General features: G+C 32.2%; 4 protein-coding genes and 1 long non-coding RNA gene across 5 annotated transcripts; 2 read left to right on the top strand and 3 right to left on the bottom strand.

Annotated features, from left to right (window-relative positions):
- Nucleotides 1-1,372: 1,372 nt before the first annotated feature.
- LOC130015390 (uncharacterized) lies at nucleotides 1,373-14,393 on the bottom strand. The gene is made up of 8 exons (XM_056105414.1): nucleotides 14,375-14,393; nucleotides 13,219-13,398; nucleotides 13,020-13,128; nucleotides 12,855-12,937; nucleotides 2,315-2,378; nucleotides 2,073-2,190; nucleotides 1,762-1,916; nucleotides 1,373-1,598 (listed from the first exon to the last, which is right to left on the bottom strand). The coding sequence occupies exons 2-8, from the start codon at nucleotides 13,392-13,394 to the stop codon at nucleotides 1,542-1,544; spliced, it is 762 nt and encodes a 253-aa protein (XP_055961389.1). The 5' UTR covers nucleotides 13,395-13,398; nucleotides 14,375-14,393; the 3' UTR covers nucleotides 1,373-1,541.
- On the bottom strand, nucleotides 10,167-12,848 carry LOC130015391 (uncharacterized). Its single transcript, XR_008790555.1, has 3 exons — nucleotides 11,958-12,848; nucleotides 10,632-10,705; nucleotides 10,167-10,181 (listed from the first exon to the last, which is right to left on the bottom strand). It is a non-coding gene; the product is annotated as an uncharacterized LOC130015391 (long non-coding RNA).
- Nucleotides 14,394-15,495: 1,102 nt separating the features above from the next.
- Nucleotides 15,496-16,328, top strand: LOC126678031 (NAD(P)H-quinone oxidoreductase subunit S, chloroplastic-like). The gene has a single exon (XM_050372890.2). It carries the CDS (start codon nucleotides 15,547-15,549, stop codon nucleotides 16,231-16,233), a length of 687 nt encoding a protein of 228 aa, XP_050228847.1. The 5' UTR covers nucleotides 15,496-15,546; the 3' UTR covers nucleotides 16,234-16,328.
- A 4,736-nt stretch (nucleotides 16,329-21,064) lies between these two features.
- On the bottom strand, nucleotides 21,065-22,688 carry LOC126678704 (uncharacterized). Its single transcript, XM_056105472.1, has 4 exons — nucleotides 22,631-22,688; nucleotides 21,476-21,655; nucleotides 21,277-21,385; nucleotides 21,065-21,194 (listed from the first exon to the last, which is right to left on the bottom strand). Exons 2-4 carry the CDS (start codon nucleotides 21,649-21,651, stop codon nucleotides 21,141-21,143), a joined length of 339 nt encoding a protein of 112 aa, XP_055961447.1. The 5' UTR covers nucleotides 21,652-21,655; nucleotides 22,631-22,688; the 3' UTR covers nucleotides 21,065-21,140.
- Nucleotides 22,689-23,757: 1,069 nt separating this feature from the next.
- Nucleotides 23,758-24,629, top strand: LOC126678030 (NAD(P)H-quinone oxidoreductase subunit S, chloroplastic-like). Its single transcript, XM_050372889.2, has one exon. It carries the CDS (start codon nucleotides 23,848-23,850, stop codon nucleotides 24,532-24,534), a length of 687 nt encoding a protein of 228 aa, XP_050228846.1. The 5' UTR covers nucleotides 23,758-23,847; the 3' UTR covers nucleotides 24,535-24,629.
- The last annotated feature ends 1 nt before the right edge of the window (nucleotide 24,630 follows it).

Raw genomic sequence — 24,630 nt, 5'->3', positions numbered from 1 at the left:
CGTTGTCGATTTTGCCACCACCGCCGACAATATTGTCAATCTCGCTAGCAACCACGATCATCGTTGCCTCATAGTGCGTCGGCAATTATGGTGTTACACAATGCAGTAGTGCGTTTTGTAATTTGAAATAGCAATAATAACAACGGCTTCATTGCATCAGTTTCACCGCCTTCGACCTTTGTTGCAATAACTCCAATTTCTTTCTCCTATGCAACAACTTTTCATTTAATTTTGTATTTGAATGATTTAATAAATCTATTCAGCATTTTATTTATCTTAAAATTTGTCTTGACGGTTAGTCATTTTCACATAAACATGTTAACAATTAATTTTTGGCGGTACTTATCTTTAGGGTTATTTACAATGTTTTCAAAATATTAAGGGCTTTTACAATAAAAGTGTGTATGTGCTCTTTTACAAAACCTCAAGGATTTTTGATAGCTTTCACCTTCTAAATTTAACTATGATAGAATTCATAACAATTTACTAATCCATTATAATAATATATCTATTTTGCGTATGATACTTATTTTGTATTTAAATAACCTCGGAATTTTAAATTGGAGCATCAAATTAGTTATAATCTCAATTATTGAATGCCTAATCAACTTGTGTGGCACATCTACCATGTATCACGTGTTGCAATTATATACGAGATTGATTTGTTTCCGTGATATACCATAGAGACAAGCAGCACTTATTCTTACCTTAACGAGAATTTTACTTTATTCTCTACAAAGTGGCATAAGACATATGGAGCAGAGCTTCGCTGTTGAGAGTTAGAGAAGCTTGTATTAGATTCTTACCTTAATATGAACCAAACATGACCTTTTAATACATTATTACTTCAAGAACTGATAGATAGGTACTGCTACCGATATTCTATTGCGGAACGCCAAGCGAACTATGCAATCTTCGATCTTTGATTGAACCACCTAGCTCGCCATTTTACCTGAGAGATTAGACGGCTTCAGACTGATGAACACGTAATCACAACGACCCAATTGTAAGAGCAGAGCTCTACCGACTGAGCTATACTTTGAACATGAGTGACCCACGAATGCGAGTGAGGAAAAAGGTTAATATCATTCTAAAGATTGAATACTAAAACCTTTACATTAATCGCTTATTATCAGTGTTTTTTCCAGACAGCACATGTTTGGATCTTTTTGACCCTTTTTACTTTGCAGAGAATCCATAAGAGAATGCCAAAATGAGCAACACATTAGCATGAATGGAACTCATCTTCTTGCTTGTACTGCACATCAACAGCAACGAAAGTTTGCTTAAGAATACTGAAAACCATTCAGCATTAAATTAAAATTCTGGTCCGGCAAAAATGCTAAAATGAATAACTTTTTATCAGTTGAACTTGCGAAAAATAATTCTATTTATATACCATAATGAGTGGTAAAACATCAATTCCAATTCCTACTTGTTTATTCTATGTACAATGAATAAGTTAATTACATCTAAATTAAACAAATTTTGGGTTATGTACAGCTGCCAGTTGAAAATGTGTCATTTATTTACATTTTACTCTAACCATCTGTAGCTTTCTTGCAGTCAGTTTGTAAAGCTGTTAACCATGAATCCACCTGATCAGAAAAACGAAGAAAATTTGAAGAAATTAATCTTTGATTGATTATGAAAAAGATGAAGAACAGGAAGCTCCTACATGTCCGCGTGTCAGAATACAATTACAATGGAGATATATATAAGATCAGTCCATATATAGAACACGTCTATAACTGTAGATACCTGTATTTTAGAAGTACTCGAGCACTCAAACCGCAGTCCATGACGAGTCAAAATATAGAAGGAATACCATGTTTGATCATCTTCTCGTGTAAAGCTTGGCAAAGAACTCACTTCAACGACATCAGGCAGCAGAGTGGAATCCTGAGGACTCATATCTGCATTGATTTATACTTCCATAAGCAAGCAAATTAAGTACCGTTTGGACACGAAACTTCATTCTTAACAAAGGAAACCTTAAAATAATCTGCTGTAATAATTCCTCCATGTTTATTGCTAAAACCACAGGAGGAACATTGGTAGAAAACAGTTACCTGTGGACAATAAATAAAAGAAGATGCAATGCCCGTGAAGGACAAGAAAGCGCGGAAGCCAATCATCAACTTCCGTATCATCAAGTGGCGGAGGTTCTCCAGGTAAAGCTGCCCATCTCTATAATAGAAGAAATTATGAATAAAGAACATAAAAGAAAAAAATATGTATAAGGACAATGCGCACAAGTTTTTGCAGCATGAACTAATGGAAGTAAGGCTAGAGAAATGAATAAATTCAGTACAGTTCTTATGTGCAAATATCCTGACAAGCGAGCGGATCGAAGAATTTCATCAACATGTTCCAACCTGTATGACAAGAAGGTTTTAGCTGTTGGTGTGACAAAGACGGACATTTTTGATAAAAAAAAAAACATGTTTTGATTTATTGGTTTTTCACATTGAAGATAATTGTCACAACCCAATTTCATGAATCGCGACCGACGCTAGGGTATGGGTATGGTTGTACCAAAACCCGTAGCTAGCCTTACAGTTAACCCTATAAATACATAACCTGCAAGAAAACAATGCTCGGGGGCAACCGAGACTTTAGCCTAGTTCTAACAGTTCATAAAGTACAATATTTATATAATAGATGCTAGATGCTCGATCAATTCTGAGTCTCCAACATAGCATAAATATTTAATAACCCAAGTTATTATATTAATGCCAAAACAACAATTAATCAATTGAATAATTATGATAACAAGTATTAGACAAGTACAACTTCTAATTACTACTGCGGTCTAAGAATAAAATCAATTTAATAGTTTTAATAAAATAAAATAAACCTCTGAGGAATTAAAGAATCAGAGACCAGCTGACTCGCTCAAATCATAACCCTGGGGAAAATTGGGAAAAACAACGGGGTCAGATTTACTGAGTAGAGTTTATATAACCATTTACATTTATTAAGTTGAAAACCTTTAAAAAAACGTTTAATAAAACATTTTCATTATGGATTATCAATGAAACCCTAAACCACAATTCTAAATCCATTGTCGTGTCGGTGAGACGTATCTCAATAACCGATCCCCGACTAACACTTAATAAATAGTGAGCCCAGGAGACGTATCTTCCACCGGTGCCCTCACTAAGGTGAGACGTATCTCAAACCTACCTCAATACCATAATCATTACCGGTGCGCACGCAGTCCCGATGATGCCCATCGAGTAGCACGTTCCAAATCAAATCCACAATGCCGAAAAACAGTTCAAAAGCTGTTTATACATATACATATACAAAATATAATATTTGCTTAATAAAGAGGTAAATAGAGATATAAACTCACTGCTTGCTAATCCACGTGATAACTGGCAAGCAACTACTCCTGATTCGTCTACGTAGCACGAACAGTCGACAAGTCTAGATAATATAAATATTTATTAAAAACAGCGCCTAACTCTAGAGAGTACTAGACAGCACATAAGACTAGCACAAATAACACGTCGGAATAAAACAATCCAAGGCAACACAAAATACCCAAAAGGTAATAACGCCCTATTAATACAAGACTATTGAGTTCTTGCTTTAAAGTCCTTTTCATAAATATTATTTAAATAAATATTAAATAATAATTCGTTTTAAAATCCAAATAGTGGGTTAGCCGAGTTACCGATAACTAACACGCTAACCACACATGTCAGGCGACCCAAGTCTAACCCGGCCCAAATATTTTATCAAAATATAAACCGGAGTTTATAAGCCCAAAATAACTTTGATAAAATATATAATATCCAATTATAAACCATAGTTTATAATTAGATGTATAATTTTGATAAAATAATAATCAATATTTAAAACGGAACTCAATATCTTTAAATCCAAGTAACCAATAATTACTAATAATTTATTTAATTAAAATAAATTAGAAAACGTTTAAAATCTTAAAACGTAAATTTAAAAGTTAAATTGTAATTTAGCCAATTTGGCATAACAAGCAAAATTTAAAATAACTAATAACTACCCAAGTAATTATATAATTATAAGATAGAATAATTATCGTTTTCAAATATAATAATCCCAAATAATTTAAATTAGAATCAAAACAAATATTATTCTCAGATTTAAAATAATTAGCATTTTAACGACCTATTCGATAATTAAAAGTTCGGTTTCAAATTGGAATTTTACCAAATCAAACTTTTAATTAAACAAAACAAGAACAACCATGAAGTCATAAAAAATTTAAGGAACATAAAGATAAATGAGTCATGCCATTCTTTGAACATGGCAATACACATTATTACGTAAATCAAACACTAAATGCATGCAAGAATGGAAACCCACCATATCAATTTCAAACAGCAAATTAAATCACCAATATTTAACCCATGAAATCAATTAATCAATGAATAAGTGGACAAAACAGGGTACACATTCAAAACAACTCTATTCCCGTCCACTGTCATCACCAAAAATAAGACACGAGATCAACACAACACAGTAATCCCAAGCAATCCAGTCCTTAACAATCACTCATCAGATAGTAAAAACTCAACCATCAAGGATTTACAGATCCCACATGAATCAAAAACAGCAGCAATCAAGAAGAACAACAGCCAAAGAATAACAACGGTCAAACGCAACGGCGCTTAAGCGGAGAAGTTTCACGTACCGTTTAACTAAAACGAAGTTGAGAATCGTAGAGGTGTGTGTCTACAACAACTAGGACGAGACGGATCCAAATCTAACGCTTAAAATAAAAAAAAATGAGCTAAGAAACCGAACGTGACGATATCGAATAAACAAGGAAAAGAAACGTGAGAAACATACCAAACTTCAAAGCCACGAGAGGAATGGATGGTGAATATTATCAGAATGCTTTTGAGGTGAAGAAGTCGGCTAGGGTTTGTTTGATTGAATGGAATGAGTTTGGTTTTAAAACAGAATTTTAAAAGCTTACGAAGTCTAATGGTAAAAGGTCTCTATATAGACCTGTTAAAGAAAGAAAGAAAAATACATGGAAAAGAAAAATAATTAATCTACTCTAATGCACGTTTTGACAAGGTTGGGTTTTGTGTTAATTTAATCCATTTATAAAATTTAGATTAAATTAATAACATCTTTTACGTATGAGACATATAACAATTATTTATTTATTTATTTTCTTTTAAAAAAAATATTGGTAAATAGCTAATTATGGATTCACAATAATAATCGTAACAACGAATCAAACCATAAATCGAACCACAAATTCGCAAACGACTCAATATTTTTGAAAACTCATAAAATAAATTTCAATTTTTTTTTTGCGGGGTATTACATTCTCCCCAACTTATTAAAAATTCGTCCTCGAATTTACCACAAAATCAAAGTCAAAGAAAAACTATTATAACACACATAAAATCACACATAACTCAAAATACGGAACAACGCATCCTCAACGGAACGAAAGAAAACCACCAATTAAAAAAATTTCTGATTCCTAAAATTACTTTACGATCAGGTGATAACTCAACGGAAACGGGATAAAAACCGCCAAAATCAACCTAAGTAAAACAAAACCGCACAAAGACAACTAAGCAGAGTCAAGCGAAACGAAATATATTTTAGCGGAATACACGCTGAAAATATGGGGTGTTACATTCTCCCCAACTTAAAGAAATACGAAAACTAATGTGAAAATTCGAATGATCACCACACGCATACGCGAAAAAAATTCTAATTCCAATAATTAGGTGCTCCATCTATTACTCGTTCAACGCAATATGAGTAAATAACAAGTATTCATATGAGAGTCGCAATTACTATATACCGGAGTGACTTTCAAAACTAGCTCAAAACTCATCTATTATAAAATCCTCAATATCAAATACAAAATCAAGCACTAAACTCAAATATAACTCTTACAACTCTAAACTCTATCGTCAATTAGGGATACTGAAAAACACAAGCTGAAAAAAATTCTTGCGTTCTGCAACACTTACTTTCTTTCACTTATAGCATCTCTACATCAAAATGATCGATAACAAAACCCAATAAACTTCAGATAATATTTCGGTTTCAAAACAAACATTATAATAATCATCCAACCCTAACGATCAGTACCCACTCGATAATACCATTAACTTGTGAATCATAAAACACAAAAACTCATATCGCAATTCAAAGAAAAGTGAACCTCTCTCATGATAACAACAATTTCTATATCAGTGATAAAGAATATATATCATAATGATTCTTCCAATCACTCAAAAACATAACGCCACGGTTACAATGAACATTGACTGCATCTCACAACTTAAAATTTTGTCGCCCACACCGTGGGTTCAACCACTTATCCGAACGATATTTAAACATTACAATAACACTATCAATCAACAACATCGATCAACCATTCCTGGTTGTCGAAAACCTATAATCGCGATCCTCGGTTCTCAAATCAACTAACTCATATATCCAAATCAAACTCAAATTCTCAAAATTATTTAATCAATTGACTATAACCTCGTATACAACGAGAGATTACTACGACCTGTTTACTAGACCTATTTACTACGACCGGATTGTTAGTTATGCTCAAAACCAACCCATGGGGGTATAAATTTTTTTAATACAAAATCTTTTATAAACAAAATGTTCCACTCCTGTTTAAAAGACTCTACGTCTTACACCTCCTTTTGCATTCAAAATCGAAGTACCTTTACCGTTGAAAAACCATCGGTTTTGTAAACCCTTGAAAATTTTCAAATTACTCGCACTTTGAATCCACAATTTCTCTTTACTTTTAAAAATGTTTGCAAATTTATGAAACAGTTCAACTAGCAAAATTTATGTTCTCTTTAAACCAACTTGTTAACATCAATTTATAATTTTTTCATAAAAGTTAAACTGTGGCAAAATCCTCCATATTCGGAATACATATAAATGTTTCAAGACATTAAAATTTAAATCGTATTTAAATTTTTGCTCTTAGACGAAAACACAATTGAAGAAATCGCTCAAGCGAAAAAAATATTATTATCCCTTTTAAATCAATTTTGACAAAATGTCTCCCTTTCCTCAGATAGGTAAAATTAGCAATGTAAATCTTTTGTTTATGAAAATACCTTTATAGCAGTACACCAAAATACTTGGACAGTTTCAAATCTGAAAAAATAAAGTTTCTTTTTAAAACGTAGTGTATACACACACATGAGCAAAACCAATATCCTTAATCTACTAATCCTTAAATCACTAATAGGAAATTATCACGAAAACTTCCTAATCTGAATCTAACCATACGCCGCACTTGGCACAACTATATCTCGAGCGCAACCTCAAATTCAATTTCACGTTCCATGAAATACACGATTCTGACAATTTAGAGTGATCCATTACACGTAATCGCCCAAAATTTACCACCATCATCACAGAGTATTTGTCTAGCTACCTTTCTGTAACAGTTTAAAATCATTTGAAATCCAACAACTTTATAAGTAAATTCATTACAATGTGACTCGCGAGCTCTTTTCAAAATATCTTTCTCAAAACTCTTTATCGAAAAAATTCATTTTACATAATTGTGCGCCAGGGTGATGACAGCACGCATCCTCAAAGAGTTGCATCCAACCCTAATCATTATATGCATGTACTATTATGCATGTATGAATTATTGATTTATCTTTTATTTAGTGAACATACTTAATGCTCAATGCAATCCTATTCGTGACATTCAAAATGCATGTTCATGATATGTCTGGGAACAATTACGTGTTGAAACTATTTCAAATATTTTAACAATTTCAACCTTTGAAATCAACTTCTCGATAAAATATTTGCTAAATGTTACACTCTGTGAGATGTGCACTCGATAACCTCAAAATATTTTTCAAATTCCTTACTTGCAACCTAGCAACATTCGATGCTATATAACAACTCAACCTAATAATTCTGTTACAACTCCTCCGCATAAATGTCCAACTAACCTCAACCCTAATTGAAACTTATTTCCAATGAACATATCACATACGTTTCTACAAAATTTACCACCAGTTCTCGTATCACACCGAATCAACTTAATGAAAACACCAGCGTATTAAATACACCAATTTATCATCTCGAGTCAAGATTTTTAATATCCTTTTTCAGTATAATCATAAACCACCAACCGTTACAAGAAAGAAAAAAAATTCCTACGCTTCCTCGATATCGAAACCCAAAGGATTTTGACTCACAAATAAAACACCAAATCCATCGAAACTAAAAATGAAGACAAAGGCCTTACTCACAAATTAAGACCATACAACAAGGTAAGTCATCCATGACCACGTGAATTAATTCATCTCACGTATTACTCCAAACGAAGTGACACAATAAAAACAATCAAAATAGTTCAACCAAATATGACATTCAGCAAAATCAGCCCAACCTATTTAAAAGACCGAAATCAAGACATACTACAACAAGCTTGAATTTTCGTATCAAAATAAATTTGTAATTATATCATCTTATAAGAGTGCACTTCAAAATTCTTTTGAAATATAACTAACAAATAAATTTCGAGTTCGTGTCGAGTCCCACAGTTTAAAAATTATTTTCCAGAAACCTCTTTATCAAAATAATGGTTAAATTTAATAAACGCCTCAAATTATAAACCACTGAGTTAGCCGAGTAAATTACTACTTCCAAGCTCAACTTCTAAATTAGGTGACCCAAGTCAAGCCCGCGATAACCATTTGTAAAACGTATACAACGCATTTTTAAATCCAGAAAAACGCAATTTACAACAAAACCTCGATCTTTTCAACTAGGGAACTCGACAACACCAAAGTAGTAACATCAAGTCATCACCCAAGTGAGACATCTGAAAAATTTAATTAACCTATTCAAAACACATACTTCGAAATAAAAATAGCAACCAAGCAATTAAGACCAACAACACTAAAGTCTCGATAAACCACCAAACAATAAAATTCCAAAAGTATTTTAAATCTTTAAAATGGTATCACCTTACAAAATAATTTTATGTAAAAAAAAAAAAAAAAAACTCTTTTGGAGTCAAAGTAAATTTGAAATACGAGAAAAATTATTTTAGTGGCAACGCAATGAAAATCACCTTTTAGGTTATCATGCTCAGACTACTCATCTGACTCTTATGTCCAAAACACCAGTTAGACTAAAATAATTCTTTATTAAAGAATTTCTAAACCAATATGAAATCAGCAACGTAAAGTCACAAAACGTGATAAACGATTTTACTATCAAAATCATTTATACCATAAACAAAGTCAAAGCCTAACAAAATGTTTTTTTTTTGTTCTCGGCCAAAGCCAAAACTATTCACCAATTAACCCAGCCTTATAAAACCATTAAAGACATAACATCAAAGTTTATTACCCAATGAAATGCCATATCAACATGATAAGACAAACAACGTCATAGCCAAGTATGAATTTGGGCAAATTACCAATCATAAGATTTCCAGAGAAATCAAAAGTAATTAAAAGGATCACTCAAGTGAAATAACAATTATCACATAAAATCTTAGCAGAAGATCAAATATGACACGATTGACTCGACACCATCCTATATGTGTAGGCAGAAAGTTTGAAAACAAAAGATGACGTTACAAAAGACAAGACACGAATCCTAATTCCGCAGTAGTTCCTAAGACACAACGACCACTTATCATGCCAAAACAATAAATACATAACATGCAAAAGGCCTTGGTTTGAAACCAAAGCTCTGATACCAAGTTTGTCACAACCCAATTTCATGAATCGCGACCGACGCTAGGGTATGGGTATGGTTGTACCAAAACCCGTAGCTAGCCTTACAGTTAACCCTATAAATACATAACCTGCAAGAAAACAATGCTCGGGGGCAACCGAGACTTTAGCCTAGTTCTAACAGTTCATAAAGTACAATATTTATATAATAGATGCTAGATGCTCGATCAATTCTGAGTCTCCAACATAGCATAAATATTTAATAACCCAAGTTATTATATTAATGCCAAAACAACAATTAATCAATTGAATAATTATGATAACAAGTATTAGACAAGTACAACTTCTAATTACTACTGCGGTCTAAGAATAAAATCAATTTAATAGTTTTAATAAAATAAAATAAACCTCTGAGGAATTAAAGAATCAGAGACCAGCTGACTCGCTCAAATCATAACCCTGGGGAAAATTGGGAAAAACAACGGGGTCAGATTTACTGAGTAGAGTTTATATAACCATTTACATTTATTAAGTTGAAAACCTTTAAAAAAACGTTTAATAAAACATTTTCATTATGGATTATCAATGAAACCCTAAACCACAATTCTAAATCCATTGTCGTGTCGGTGAGACGTATCTCAATAACCGATCCCCGACTAACACTTAATAAATAGTGAGCCCAGGAGACGTATCTTCCACCGGTGCCCTCACTAAGGTGAGACGTATCTCAAACCTACCTCAATACCATAATCATTACCGGTGCGCACGCAGTCCCGATGATGCCCATCGAGTAGCACGTTCCAAATCAAATCCACAATGCCGAAAAACAGTTCAAAAGCTGTTTATACATATACATATACAAAATATAATATTTGCTTAATAAAGAGGTAAATAGAGATATAAACTCACTGCTTGCTAATCCACGTGATAACTGGCAAGCAACTACTCCTGATTCGTCTACGTAGCACGAACAGTCGACAAGTCTAGATAATATAAATATTTATTAAAAACAGCGCCTAACTCTAGAGAGTACTAGACAGCACATAAGACTAGCACAAATAACACGTCGGAATAAAACAATCCAAGGCAACACAAAATACCCAAAAGGTAATAACGCCCTATTAATACAAGACTATTGAGTTCTTGCTTTAAAGTCCTTTTCATAAATATTATTTAAATAAATATTAAATAATAATTCGTTTTAAAATCCAAATAGTGGGTTAGCCGAGTTACCGATAACTAACACGCTAACCACACATGTCAGGCGACCCAAGTCTAACCCGGCCCAAATATTTTATCAAAATATAAACCGGAGTTTATAAGCCCAAAATAACTTTGATAAAATATATAATATCCAATTATAAACCATAGTTTATAATTAGATGTATAATTTTGATAAAATAATAATCAATATTTAAAACGGAACTCAATATCTTTAAATCCAAGTAACCAATAATTACTAATAATTTATTTAATTAAAATAAATTAGAAAACGTTTAAAATCTTAAAACGTAAATTTAAAAGTTAAATTGTAATTTAGCCAATTTGGCATAACAAGCAAAATTTAAAATAACTAATAACTACCCAAGTAATTATATAATTATAAGATAGAATAATTATCGTTTTCAAATATAATAATCCCAAATAATTTAAATTAGAATCAAAACAAATATTATTCTCAGATTTAAAATAATTAGCATTTTAACGACCTATTCGATAATTAAAAGTTCGGTTTCAAATTGGAATTTTACCAAATCAAACTTTTAATTAAACAAAACAAGAACAACCATGAAGTCATAAAAAATTTAAGGAACATAAAGATAAATGAGTCATGCCATTCTTTGAACATGGCAATACACATTATTACGTAAATCAAACACTAAATGCATGCAAGAATGGAAACCCACCATATCAATTTCAAACAGCAAATTAAATCACCAATATTTAACCCATGAAATCAATTAATCAATGAATAAGTGGACAAAACAGGGTACACATTCAAAACAACTCTATTCCCGTCCACTGTCATCACCAAAAATAAGACACGAGATCAACACAACACAGTAATCCCAAGCAATCCAGTCCTTAACAATCACTCATCAGATAGTAAAAACTCAACCATCAAGGATTTACAGATCCCACATGAATCAAAAACAGCAGCAATCAAGAAGAACAACAGCCAAAGAATAACAACGGTCAAACGCAACGGCGCTTAAGCGGAGAAGTTTCACGTACCGTTTAACTAAAACGAAGTTGAGAATCGTAGAGGTGTGTGTCTACAACAACTAGGACGAGACGGATCCAAATCTAACGCTTAAAATAAAAAAAAATGAGCTAAGAAACCGAACGTGACGATATCGAATAAACAAGGAAAAGAAACGTGAGAAACATACCAAACTTCAAAGCCACGAGAGGAATGGATGGTGAATATTATCAGAATGCTTTTGAGGTGAAGAAGTCGGCTAGGGTTTGTTTGATTGAATGGAATGAGTTTGGTTTTAAAACAGAATTTTAAAAGCTTACGAAGTCTAATGGTAAAAGGTCTCTATATAGACCTGTTAAAGAAAGAAAGAAAAATACATGGAAAAGAAAAATAATTAATCTACTCTAATGCACGTTTTGACAAGGTTGGGTTTTGTGTTAATTTAATCCATTTATAAAATTTAGATTAAATTAATAACATCTTTTACGTATGAGACATATAACAATTATTTATTTATTTATTTTCTTTTAAAAAAAATATTGGTAAATAGCTAATTATGGATTCACAATAATAATCGTAACAACGAATCAAACCATAAATCGAACCACAAATTCGCAAACGACTCAATATTTTTGAAAACTCATAAAATAAATTTCAATTTTTTTTTTTGCGGGGTATTACAATAATCAATCAACAATTGAAGATCCAATTCATAAACAATGAAATATGAATGAGCTATAGTGAGAAACTCTTGATGCATTATTGTCTTTGGTGCTTAATTCTTGTGATGCAATAAAAAATAGGAAAATTAGTATTAGCTTCGAGCTTAGGAAAATATGACGAATGTAATCATTGTGACTGACCAGAATTAAAGTTCCTAAGAAAATAATCATCCTATAAGTTTCAAAAGTTCAAGATCAAGTCCTTACTGTGCTTTTAAATGAGCTTCTCTCTCTTCTATATCAGCAAGTTCAGATCTAAGGGATTCTAACTCAGCCCTAGTCAACTCGATCTGCAAATAAAACATGTTTCAGGAAATAATAAAAACGTACAAACAAAGCCAGGAATGAAATAAAAAAAGATGTTTGACTGACCTTTTCCGAACCACTTCCAGAACTCCATGGCAAACTCCGTAGACTAAAGAAATTCAACATTAATGCAGCCCTTTTCAATTTTCTTCCGGTCCACGAAGGGCTACGGGACCTATTCTAAATCAAGAGAAAGAATTAAAATCAACTAAAAGTTTTCATGCATTCTATTTTACATTTTCTTTCCGGAGGAAGAAGTAATTACCACGACTGATTATCAATTCTGGGCTGCAGATTAGATAAAGCACTCCTTATAGGAGTGTCTTCACTAGTTGAAACTTGATCAGATGAAGTACTCCTTTGAGGAGTGTCTTCACTAGAAGCTGAAACTTGAAAGTAATCTGGGACAATTTTTATTTTCGCACCAAGACCGTCATCCATGAAGCTATATAAGAAGCGCGGCAAACCATTGATCAGGGAAAAAAAAAAGCACAATAAGCATCATGAACCAGAGAATAACATAAGAAAACTTTAAGTCCAGATAGTTTACTACAATTATCAGCAAGTATAATTCCACTATAGAATGATTTAAGATTTTCTTCTTAGATATTTAAAAGCAATTACATTTCGAGCTAGTAAACTTGGCACCGTTGCAGCACAGACACGGATATGAGAAACAAGACAATTACACACGGACACAGAGAAACGATGTTATTTTAAGGTTCTTTTATAAAATGAAGTTTCGTTTCCGAAACCCCCAAGTTTCCAACACATTCCCGAGAGGGGTTTCAAAAGAAAGTAGATTCATTTATATCACAATTAACTAATGCAAAAAAATTCATTCCTAAGTATAATTACTATCGCAAGCATGAAAACTTGGATACTGCGAAAAGCTAAACATTTTCATGAGGGGTCCCAATTTATGTGAAGGCTGGAAATTATATCAAGAGCCAAAGTGACTGAAATCGAACTTGGAATGGATAACAAACGGTTAGGACAAAAAGCTTAGGTCTTTCCTCAATTTATGACAAATCCAATGGATTGATTGTTCGTACTACACTTAGATATCACAATACATTGCTCTTCATGATTAGTAATCAGTGAGATCTCCATAATATGAAAGCTAATTAACATGAAGAAGTATAATTTAAAAGCAGAAAAGACTACCCACCAAAGCTATTAAGCTAACCCCACAGTTCTTGCTCTCCATTAAACCTAACAAAAGCTCAATTAACCTTAGATCAACCATAATTCAAATCACCAATAAAGTAACAAAATTCTCAATTTATGTCATGTACACAGCAACTGGAAACAAAAGTAAAGCTATAGGTGTGCCTGTGTGTTGTAGATTGCACATAATCAAGATCAGAAAGAAGAGCAAAAAAACATGAACTAAAATCAAATTAAATCATTAAACATACATAACTTGCAGCTGACATACAAAAAAACATAACAGGAGATTAATAAGAGAATGTAATAGGAAATACTATAAACGGGTTAATTACGTACCGTGCTCAAATTTTTATAACTAGAAAGAAAAAAAACTTTTTTTCCCTTAAACTAGTTAAGCTCGCGACAAGTGATTTGAAGCTGGGCGGAAAGTTAGTTGACCTTCATCAAACACTTTGCATAGCATAATATGTACATATGACAGTTAGGCGTGGTTAAACAGTTAGGCGTGGTTCAAATTTCAAACAATTGATTATTGCCAAAAGTACTAATTTACCCTCTAACCTATACTTTGTCGACCCCATTAGATATGATTACTCATCATCATATCTCATATCTCTAAACTCACCTTTTATTTTTTTAATTTCTTTTGGTTTCTGGATAAGGGAATTTAATTTTGTTGAAATACTACTTTGTTTTCAGTCAACAATTTAGTTGAAATATTTTATAATTTTAAAAATAAATTATGTCCTCTAATCAGAAGAATCTATTACAAGGATTAAAATAGTAAAATTTATTTTTAAAATTAAATGAAAACTTAAATCCATGGCATTATTCATCAATTGAGTTTTACCATATAACAATAAATTTCCTTCTATAAAGATATAACTTACTAATTTAAGTAAATTCATTTGATTTTATATAGTAACAAGGGGATGGATAAAATTTCGATAACAATTTGTCAAAAAAAATGATATAACATCTAAGTGTTTGTTTTCTAATTGTCAGCATAAACACATTGATAGTTTTTGGAAATGGATTGTTTCATATGAGAGGAATACATTTAATAGAAACAAATTTGGATTACAAGAGCAAAAATTCAATTATAAAAATCCTTCACATCCGTTATCGTCAAGCAGTCCGTTTATCATTAATGAAAGCGGCGTCGTTTAGCTGCCTTACTCTTTTTTTTGTTGGATAAAAAGTTGCCTTACTTACCACAGTGCAACTTCTGATTGGTTAATTTTCAGGGTGTTGGTCCAAATAGTTGAACCACCAATTAATGGACCACACGACACCAGTAGTCAAAATTAGTGATGAAAATGTAATATGCATCAACCAATAAGTAAAAGATAGCACCAATCCAATTTGTGGCTAGCATGCTTTTTCACCACTTTCTCATAACTCTGGCTTTTCAATAGCCATGGCTCTTCAAGGAACTCTACTCAAATCCAACTTTCTTGGCCAAAACAACCTCTTCAATCGTCATCTAAAACCATCACTTTCTTCGACTCGTAAAGAGCCGAGGCTTAAGCTAGTACCATGTGCAAAATTCGACTTATTCGAGATCCTAGGAGGAAGAGGACTCTGCAACGGAGAACAAGGTATACAACTAGAACTAAAAAGAGATATTGAAGCATTACCTTCTGTGAATCAAGATGAAAATTCGGCTGCGGAGGAGGATACATCAACTGTACCTGAAAATGCTTTTGAAAAAGAGCTGATGGGGTTAACCGGAGGATTTCCTGGTGGCGAGAAGGGATTAAAAAAGTTCGTTGAGGAAAACCCACCACCAAAAAAACAGTCAACTAGTGCTTCAGAAAACTTACTGGAGATTACTACCTCAAAGAAGCCGAAAGCACCAGAGTTGCCTTTGCTTATGCCAGGCATGATTGCTATTGTGAGTAATCCGAATAATCCATATTATATGTTATGTGGCATAGTTCAGAGAATAACCGATGGAAAAGCAGCAGTGCTTTTTGAAGGAGGAATATGGGATCGGTTAATAACTTTCCGACTTGAAGAGCTTCAACGCAGGGAAAAGGGTCCTCCGGGAAAGAATGCCAAGTCAGCTATACTCGAAGAGCTGATTGGACAGGAAACAAAATGACCTACCTTTTTTGTGTTATGTTTAAATATTGTTCTTATGGCTTGTGCTTGTACCTAAAGTTTCAGCTTAGAAAGTAATAAATTTCTGTTTGTAAAGATCATACAACATCAAGAATCAAGAAAGTCAACACTGAATCATCTTTAGTTGTCTAACATTGGGAATTTAATCAATGATTAATGCCTTCATAGGCTTCTCACAAGCAAAAAGTATCAGCAAATTTCAAAAGTTTCAAAAAGTCATTAATTAAAAAAAATGTCGCAACTGCCTCAATCAAGCTCCATGAGAACATCAGATGCAGCCACCCAACTGTGAAAGTACAAGCAAAGAAACGAATTAGCACTTACCGATATATCTTGGGTTCTTAGCAGACTGGCAGAGTCTGCAGCTGATAACAGACACAAAGAAAGACATAGATTCTTGAAAAACTGAAATAACAACTTACGAAATGATCTAGAATCATTAAATCTAATCTTATTATCATGTCTAATTCTCCGACATCAGACATCGCCAATGATTAAATGCTCCAAAAGTTAGAGACAGGAGATATAGCACTTCTTTTAGACACACAACAACCAATATTCTAACTTCATTGAGCCAAAACAGACTAAAGAAATAGAAAAACAACCATCATATAGCTTGACCATACCATACTGCTTCATTACGGAGTAATCAATAATCCTATTGAATAACAATGATCAGCATAAAGATATTGAATGTAGATCTGGCAGTAATCTAGGAAGACAGAAATGTGTAGTTACCAGGATTGACTCGATTTCCTCATTGGATACGGGTGTCCGTTTAGGTTGAAGAGAAGCTTTCCCTCCAACAGTCGTTGCAGTCGTTGAAGCTTTTGAGCTTAAAAGGAACTGCAGGTCAACATTTCCACCAGTTGCAGAAGAAGTCTCTTGAGACTTGGATGCAGAACCTTCAATGTCGACAAGGCATATTAAAAACATCAGAATTAGAAGCAATATTCCTATTACTTTTATAGTAGAAAGACTCAAAGTTCATAAACTATACACGTCCAATTATAAAAGAAATAAAGATGCAATGGTTATATACGAAAACAACATAACATTAGTATTCAATTAAATCAGTTTTTTCAAATTAAAAAGGAAATAAAGCAAGCATCTTCACAGAACAATAAGTCTCCGAAATGGGATGTGGACAAAGACAGTAAAAAATCAGAGTCGGCTGTGGAGTGGAAAGGGCCATTTTGGCTCCGAATGTTTCTTTAGTTAATGTCCAGAAACAGACTTCTTACCAATGCTGTTCGTCAAAGGAGACATTTGGTTTTGGACACAGCTTGTCGGCACTGTGGCCTTGAGCATGGCGATGTTATTCACCCACTCAAAGACTGCATGATAACTCAAATATGCGGCAAGACCACACACTAATTCCAAGTGAGTTGCACTTGATATTTATTGCATGCATAAAATACTGCGATACATGGAACCTCTCTCTTCATAGATAAAATTAGAGTATAACGGGGGACTGTGTTTGGCTTTACTTGGTGGTGCCTTTAGCATAAAAGAAATTCAGAACTTTTTAGAGGTAAGATATAACCAGGTGCCATGTTGGTGAATGACATAATGTCTGTTCAACAACCAGCTTTCACAGCCGATTTACTCCGACAACCCTCCTTAACTATGGATTCAACATGATTTTTTTTATGTCTCTTATGCTATAACTATTTATTTTAGACCTTGACAGGTCTCTTTTGCATCCAAAACAACATACAGAACTATAGTTAAGCCAAAAGAAAATAAGTAAAATGATCATACCAATAATGCAATTAATTCAACTAACATAATCAATAATCATCACACTGTCATACAAAAACATAGGCTAATCATATATCTAAAACCCGCATATCATCCATTATTAATCGAACAAGCAAATTACACATTATATACACATAGAAATAAAAGATTCAATCATCTCAGATAAAAGAAAACAAAAGCACATGCATCATGTTATTTAAAACGAATTAAGAAAAATTAAACAGACCAGGAGATGATTTGAGGTGTCTTTGAGGAAATTTGATGAGAGGGATCCTCTTTAATGCTTGAGCTCCGCTCATTCTTTTTTTTTTTTTTACTTTTTAATTTTACTTTGTCTGGATTGTTTGAAGTTTGAACATACGAGGAAGAAGAGAGACTTTGAGAGGGAGAGGCTTCGTGAAGAGGACGGGTTTTTATGTTGTGTTTTATTGTGCATAGTATTTATATATGAGCTCATTATCTTTACCGTTGGCTTCTTAAAAGAACACGTGTTACGTGTTTATTGCATGATCTCTTTTGACGATTTGACCTCCCGGTTAATGGTTATAACATACTAGGCTAAATCTATTTTGGAGTCCATAAACTATACGGTTTTGATTTATTGGATCCCTCGATTTCTATTAAGATTCTTAAACTTTTATTTTTTTGTTTCATCAGGTTTTTCAACTTTTATTTGACTTCCTTATGTCTCTTAATTTTTATGATATTGTTATGATAAAGTATATTATGATTAATTTTATAAAAATAAGCTATGATATTAGTTTGACAAAATTAATGATAATAGTATGATAACGTACAAAAAATAATTTTTACAAAAAAAATTATGATACCGAGATAATAATATCACTGATACTTTTATGATAACGGATTAAAATCATAATTATTTTAATACCGAAAATAAAAATATAAATATGAAAAAAATGAGGTATTTTTTTATAAATTTTTTGTATTTAGATTAAAGGTGCAACTATTTTTTTTTAAGATAATATGTAAATCTCTCGATCTTTATCTCCGAACAAGAAAAGAAAGAACAGTCTGATGAAGCCAAATTACAATATTGACCTTCGTATTATGCTCGATTTTTATAAAAACTTATAAATTGGACTGTTTGTCGCTACCATATGTATGCCACGTATTTTCCAGGTCAGCGTGAGTGCCGGTAAAAAGATATACTAAAGTCCAATTTTTAAAAATGAACCTTAAATATCCAAGTTGTACATCTATCCATATGATGATATGTAGTTTAACTGCAATAAAGATCATTATAATTAAGAGTGTCAAAATGATATTAAGTTATTGTTCATATATAAATCAATTTGTTTGTGGTACCACCAGTGATTAAGTGAGACCATTATTTTAAATAGGGCACAATTTAATTAAAAATAAAAATATATATTAAAAAAACAAATTATTTTTAAACTCCTCATATTTATCATAATTCATACTTTGATCCGTCTTATCTAAAAATCAAACAATTTGTTCCCTCATTTTTGATTCTGTCAATTATTTAGTTTCTCCATCTAATTTGGTGTTAGTCAACGAAGTTAAAAAACTTATGGATAAATTAATTTCAAACTTGAGAGACGAAATAGTAGACAAAAATAAAAGTGGAGGACCACATTATTTTTTTAAAAATAAATTAATTTTTTGATTTAGTCCTTTAACTTGGTTGACTAAATCTAAAAATGGGCAAAGCATTAAATCGTTGACAAAAATAAAAACGAGAAACCAAATCGTTTGATTTTCAAATAAGAGGAGACAATGTGAATTACGACATATATGGAGGGTTTTAGAGTAATTTGCTAAAATATACGCGAAAAATTATAATAATTAAAAATTTAAAGTAAAACATTTTTATATAATTTATTATTTTTCTAATTTTTTAAGGTTATTTTTAATTTTAAATGTTCGCCCTACCTTGGCTCCGCCATTGGGTACCAGTAACTAAGCCAAATTAAAATTCTAGGTAGAGCACAATTTAGTTTAAAAAAATAATTATTATTATCTCTATGAATTTTTGTCCGAAATATTATTTATCCCATGCGTTTTAAAAATATTATTTTTCCCTTGACATTTGAGTTTCTTTTAGGGGAAAAACAATATTTCAGTCTTAAACTCATAGATGTAATAATAATTAACTCTAAAAAAATTAAATATAATATCATAAAAAATATACACTGTAAAATATAATTATTAATAATTTGACATAGAGCATTTTTTTATATAATTTATTTATTATTGCATTTTTAAAGATATTTTTTTATCTTTTTTATTTTGGAATAGAGCTCATGCATTGTTTGACCCTATTTTGTCTTCGTCTCTTTAGTACGGTTTAAAATGTATTTTGTTTGAATTGACATATGAAGTCATTTATGAATAGTTTAACATATTATATGGTATTATTTTGTGTCGTTTTAACCTGATTGAATCCGTTTTCAATTAAAATGCTAAATATATTATGTGTTACTCATACGCGGTCCATTTAACTAAAACAATTATACGATATAGCCGAACCATTTAAATAAATAGTTAAATATGCTATATCAACATGATCTAAACTCAATCAATTTTAAATGTACGGATTTAAATGAATTGTGTTATTATGAATCATAATCGACCAATTAGATTAAATAGGTTATATGAATAATCCGTTTAATTTTTATATCACATTCATGTTGGCGTGATTATTAAATGGGGTATATTTGCGTTGGTTTTCTCCTTTTTAACTCTCATTTGTTAGAACAAAAGGTCAAATTTGTAACATGGGATCATTTATTTAATTTATACTTTTTTAAACATTAACCATAAAACTCTTCATTTTTTAATTAAATAATTATATAATTATATTTTTAAAATACTAAAAATATAAATCGGAGATGAGGGATGTAAAAAAATAATGCGCAAATTATGCTAAGTTTCCTGAGATATACCATAATTAACAGTTTAATATTCCTTATTTCAAAAGTCTACTTAACTCAATTTTAATTCTGTTAACTATTATGTTTCTCCGTTAATTTCGACACTTACTTTCAAACAATTTGGTACCCTACCTTTAATTTTGTGAACGATTTGGTTCCTCACTTTTAATTTTATTAAACGATTGGTCCCTCGTTTTTAAGCGATTTAGTATCGAGTTTCAGATCTAAGGGATTCTAACTCAGCCCTAGTCAACTCGATCTGCAAATAAAACATGTTTCAGGAAATAATAAAAACGTACAAACAAAGCCAGGAATGAAATAAAAAAAGATGTTTGACTGACCTTTTCCGAACCACTTCCAGAACTCCATGGCAAACTCCGTAGACTAAAGAAATTCAACATTAATGCAGCCCTTTTCAATTTTCTTCCGGTCCACGAAGGGCTACGGGACCTATTCTAAATCAAGAGAAAGAATTAAAATCAACTAAAAGTTTTCATGCATTCTATTTTACATTTTCTTTCCGGAGGAAGAAGTAATTACCACGACTGATTATCAATTCTGGGCTGCAGATTAGATAAAGCACTCCTTATAGGAGTGTCTTCACTAGTTGAAACTTGATCAGATGAAGTACTCCTTTGAGGAGTGTCTTCACTAGAAGCTGAAACTTGAAAGTAATCTGGGACAATTTTTATTTTCGCACCAAGACCGTCATCCATGAAGCTATATAAGAAGCGCGGCAAACCATTGATCAGGGAAAAAAAAAAGCACAATAAGCATCATGAACCAGAGAATAACATAAGAAAACTTTAAGTCCAGATAGTTTACTACAATTATCAGCAAGTATAATTCCACTATAGAATGATTTAAGATTTTCTTCTTAGATATTTAAAAGCAATTACATTTCGAGCTAGTAAACTTGGCACCGTTGCAGCACAGACACGGATATGAGAAACAAGACAATTACACACGGACACAGAGAAACGATGTTATTTTAAGGTTCTTTTATAAAATGAAGTTTCGTTTCCGAAACCCCCAAGTTTCCAACACATTCCCGAGAGGGGTTTCAAAAGAAAGTAGATTCATTTATATCACAATTAACTAATGCAAAAAAATTCATTCCTAAGTATAATTACTATCGCAAGCATGAAAACTTGGATACTGCGAAAAGCTAAACATTTTCATGAGGGGTCCCAATTTATGTGAAGGCTGGAAATTATATCAAGAGCCAAAGTGACTGAAATCGAACTTGGAATGGATAACAAACGGTTAGGACAAAAAGCTTAGGTCTTTCCTCAATTTATGACAAATCCAATGGATTGATTGTTCGTACTACACTTAGATATCACAATACATTGCTCTTCATGATTAGTAATCAGTGAGATCTCCATAATATGAAAGCTAATTAACATGAAGAAGTATAATTTAAAAGCAGAAAAGACTACCCACCAAAGCTATTAAGCTAACCCCACAGTTCTTGCTCTCCATTAAACCTAACAAAAGCTCAATTAAAATTAGATCAACCATAATTCAAATCACCAATAAAGTAACAAAATTCTCAATTTATGTCATGTACACAGCAACTCGAAACAAAAGTAAAGCTATAGGTAGCCTGTGTGTTGTAGCTTGCACATAATCAAGATCAGAAAGAAGAACAAAAAAACATGAACTAAAATCAAATTAAATCATTAAACATACATAACTTGCAGCTGACATACAAAAAAACATAACAGGAGATTAATAAGAGAATGTAATAGGAAATACTATAAACGGGTTAATTACGTACCGTGCTCAAATTTGTATAACTAGAAAGAAAAAAAAAACTCTTTTTCCCCTTAAACTAGTTAAGCTCGCGACAAGTAATTTGAAGCTGGGCGGAAAGTTAGTTGACCTTCATCAAACACTTTGCATAGCATAATATGTACATATGATATGACAGTTAGGCGTGGTTAAACAGTTAGCTGTGGTTCAAATTTCAAACAATTGATTATTGCCAAAAGTACTAATTTACCCTCTAACCTATAATTTGTCGACCCCATTAGATATGATTACTCATCATCATATCTCATATCTCTAACTCACCTTTTATTTTTTTAATTTCTTTTGGTTTCTGGATAAGGGAATTTAATTTTGTTGAAATTCTTTTGTTTTCAGTCAACCATTTAGTTGAAATATTTGTAAAATTTTAAAAATAAATTATGTCCTCCAATCAGTAGAATCTATTACAAGGATTAAAATAGTAGTAAAATTTATTTTTAAAATTAAATGAAAACTTAAATCCATGGCATTATTCATAAAGAAAATCAGTTTATCAATTGAGTTTTACCATATAGTAACAATAAATTTCCTTTTATAAAGATAAAACTTACTAATTTAAGTAAATTCATTTGATTTTATCTACTAACAAGGTGATGGATAAAATTTCGATAACAATTTGTCAAAAAAAAATGATATAACATCTAAGTGTTTGTTTTCTAATTGTCAGCATAAACACATTGATAGTTTTTGGAAATGGATTGTTTCATATGAGAGGAATACATTTAATAGAAACAAATTTGGATTACAAGAGCAAAAATTCAATAATAAAAATCCTTCACATCCGTTATCGTCAAGCAGTCCGTTTATCATTAATGAAAGCGGCGTCGTTTAGCTGCCTTACTCTTTTTTTTGTTGGATAAAAAGTTGCCTTACTTACCACAGTGCAACTTCTGATTGGTTAATTTTCAGGGTGTTGGTCCAAATAGTTGAACCACCAATTAATGGACCACACGACACCAGTAGTCAAAATTAGTGATGAAAATGTAATATGCATCAACCAATAAGTAAAAGATAGCACCAATCCAATTTGTGGCTAGCATCAATAGATAATTGATGCTTTTTCACCACTTTCTCATAACTCTGGCTTTTCAATAGCCATGGCTCTTCAAGGAACTCTACTCAAATCCAACTTTCTTGGCCAAAACAACCTCTTCAATCGTCATCTAAAACCATCACTTTCTTCGACTCGTAAAGAGCCGAGGCTTAAGCTAGTACCATGTGCAAAATTCGACTTATTCGAGATCCTAGGAGGAAGAGGACTCTGCAACGGAGAACAAGGTATACAACTAGAACTAAAAAGAGATATTGAAGCATTACCTTCTGTGAATCAAGATGAAAATTCGGCTGCGGAGGAGGATACATCAACTGTACCTGAAAATGCTTTTGAAAAAGAGCTGATGGGGTTAACCGGAGGATTTCCTGGTGGCGAGAAGGGATTAAAAAAGTTCGTTGAGGAAAACCCACCACCAAAAAAACAGTCAACTAGTGCTTCAGAAAACTTACTGGAGATTACTACCTCAAAGAAGCCGAAAGCACCAGAGTTGCCTTTGCTTATGCCAGGCATGATTGCTATTGTGAGTAATCCGAATAATCCATATTATATGTTATGTGGCATAGTTCAGAGAATAACCGATGGAAAAGCAGCAGTGCTTTTTGAAGGAGGAATATGGGATCGGTTAATAACTTTCCGACTTGAAGAGCTTCAACGCAGGGAAAAGGGTCCTCCGGGAAAGAATGCCAAGTCAGCTATACTCGAAGAGCTGATTGGACAGGAAACAAAATGACCTACCTTTTTTGTGTTATGTTTAAATATTGTTCTTATGGCTTGTGCTTGTACCTAAAGTTTCAGCTTAGAAAGTAATAAATTTCTGTTTGTAAAG

Source organism: Mercurialis annua, linkage group LG4, assembly GCF_937616625.2.
Source record: "Mercurialis annua linkage group LG4, ddMerAnnu1.2, whole genome shotgun sequence".
NCBI classification, from domain to species: domain Eukaryota; kingdom Viridiplantae; phylum Streptophyta; class Magnoliopsida; order Malpighiales; family Euphorbiaceae; genus Mercurialis; species Mercurialis annua.
This window is presented reverse-complemented; position numbering and strand designations above follow the sequence as displayed.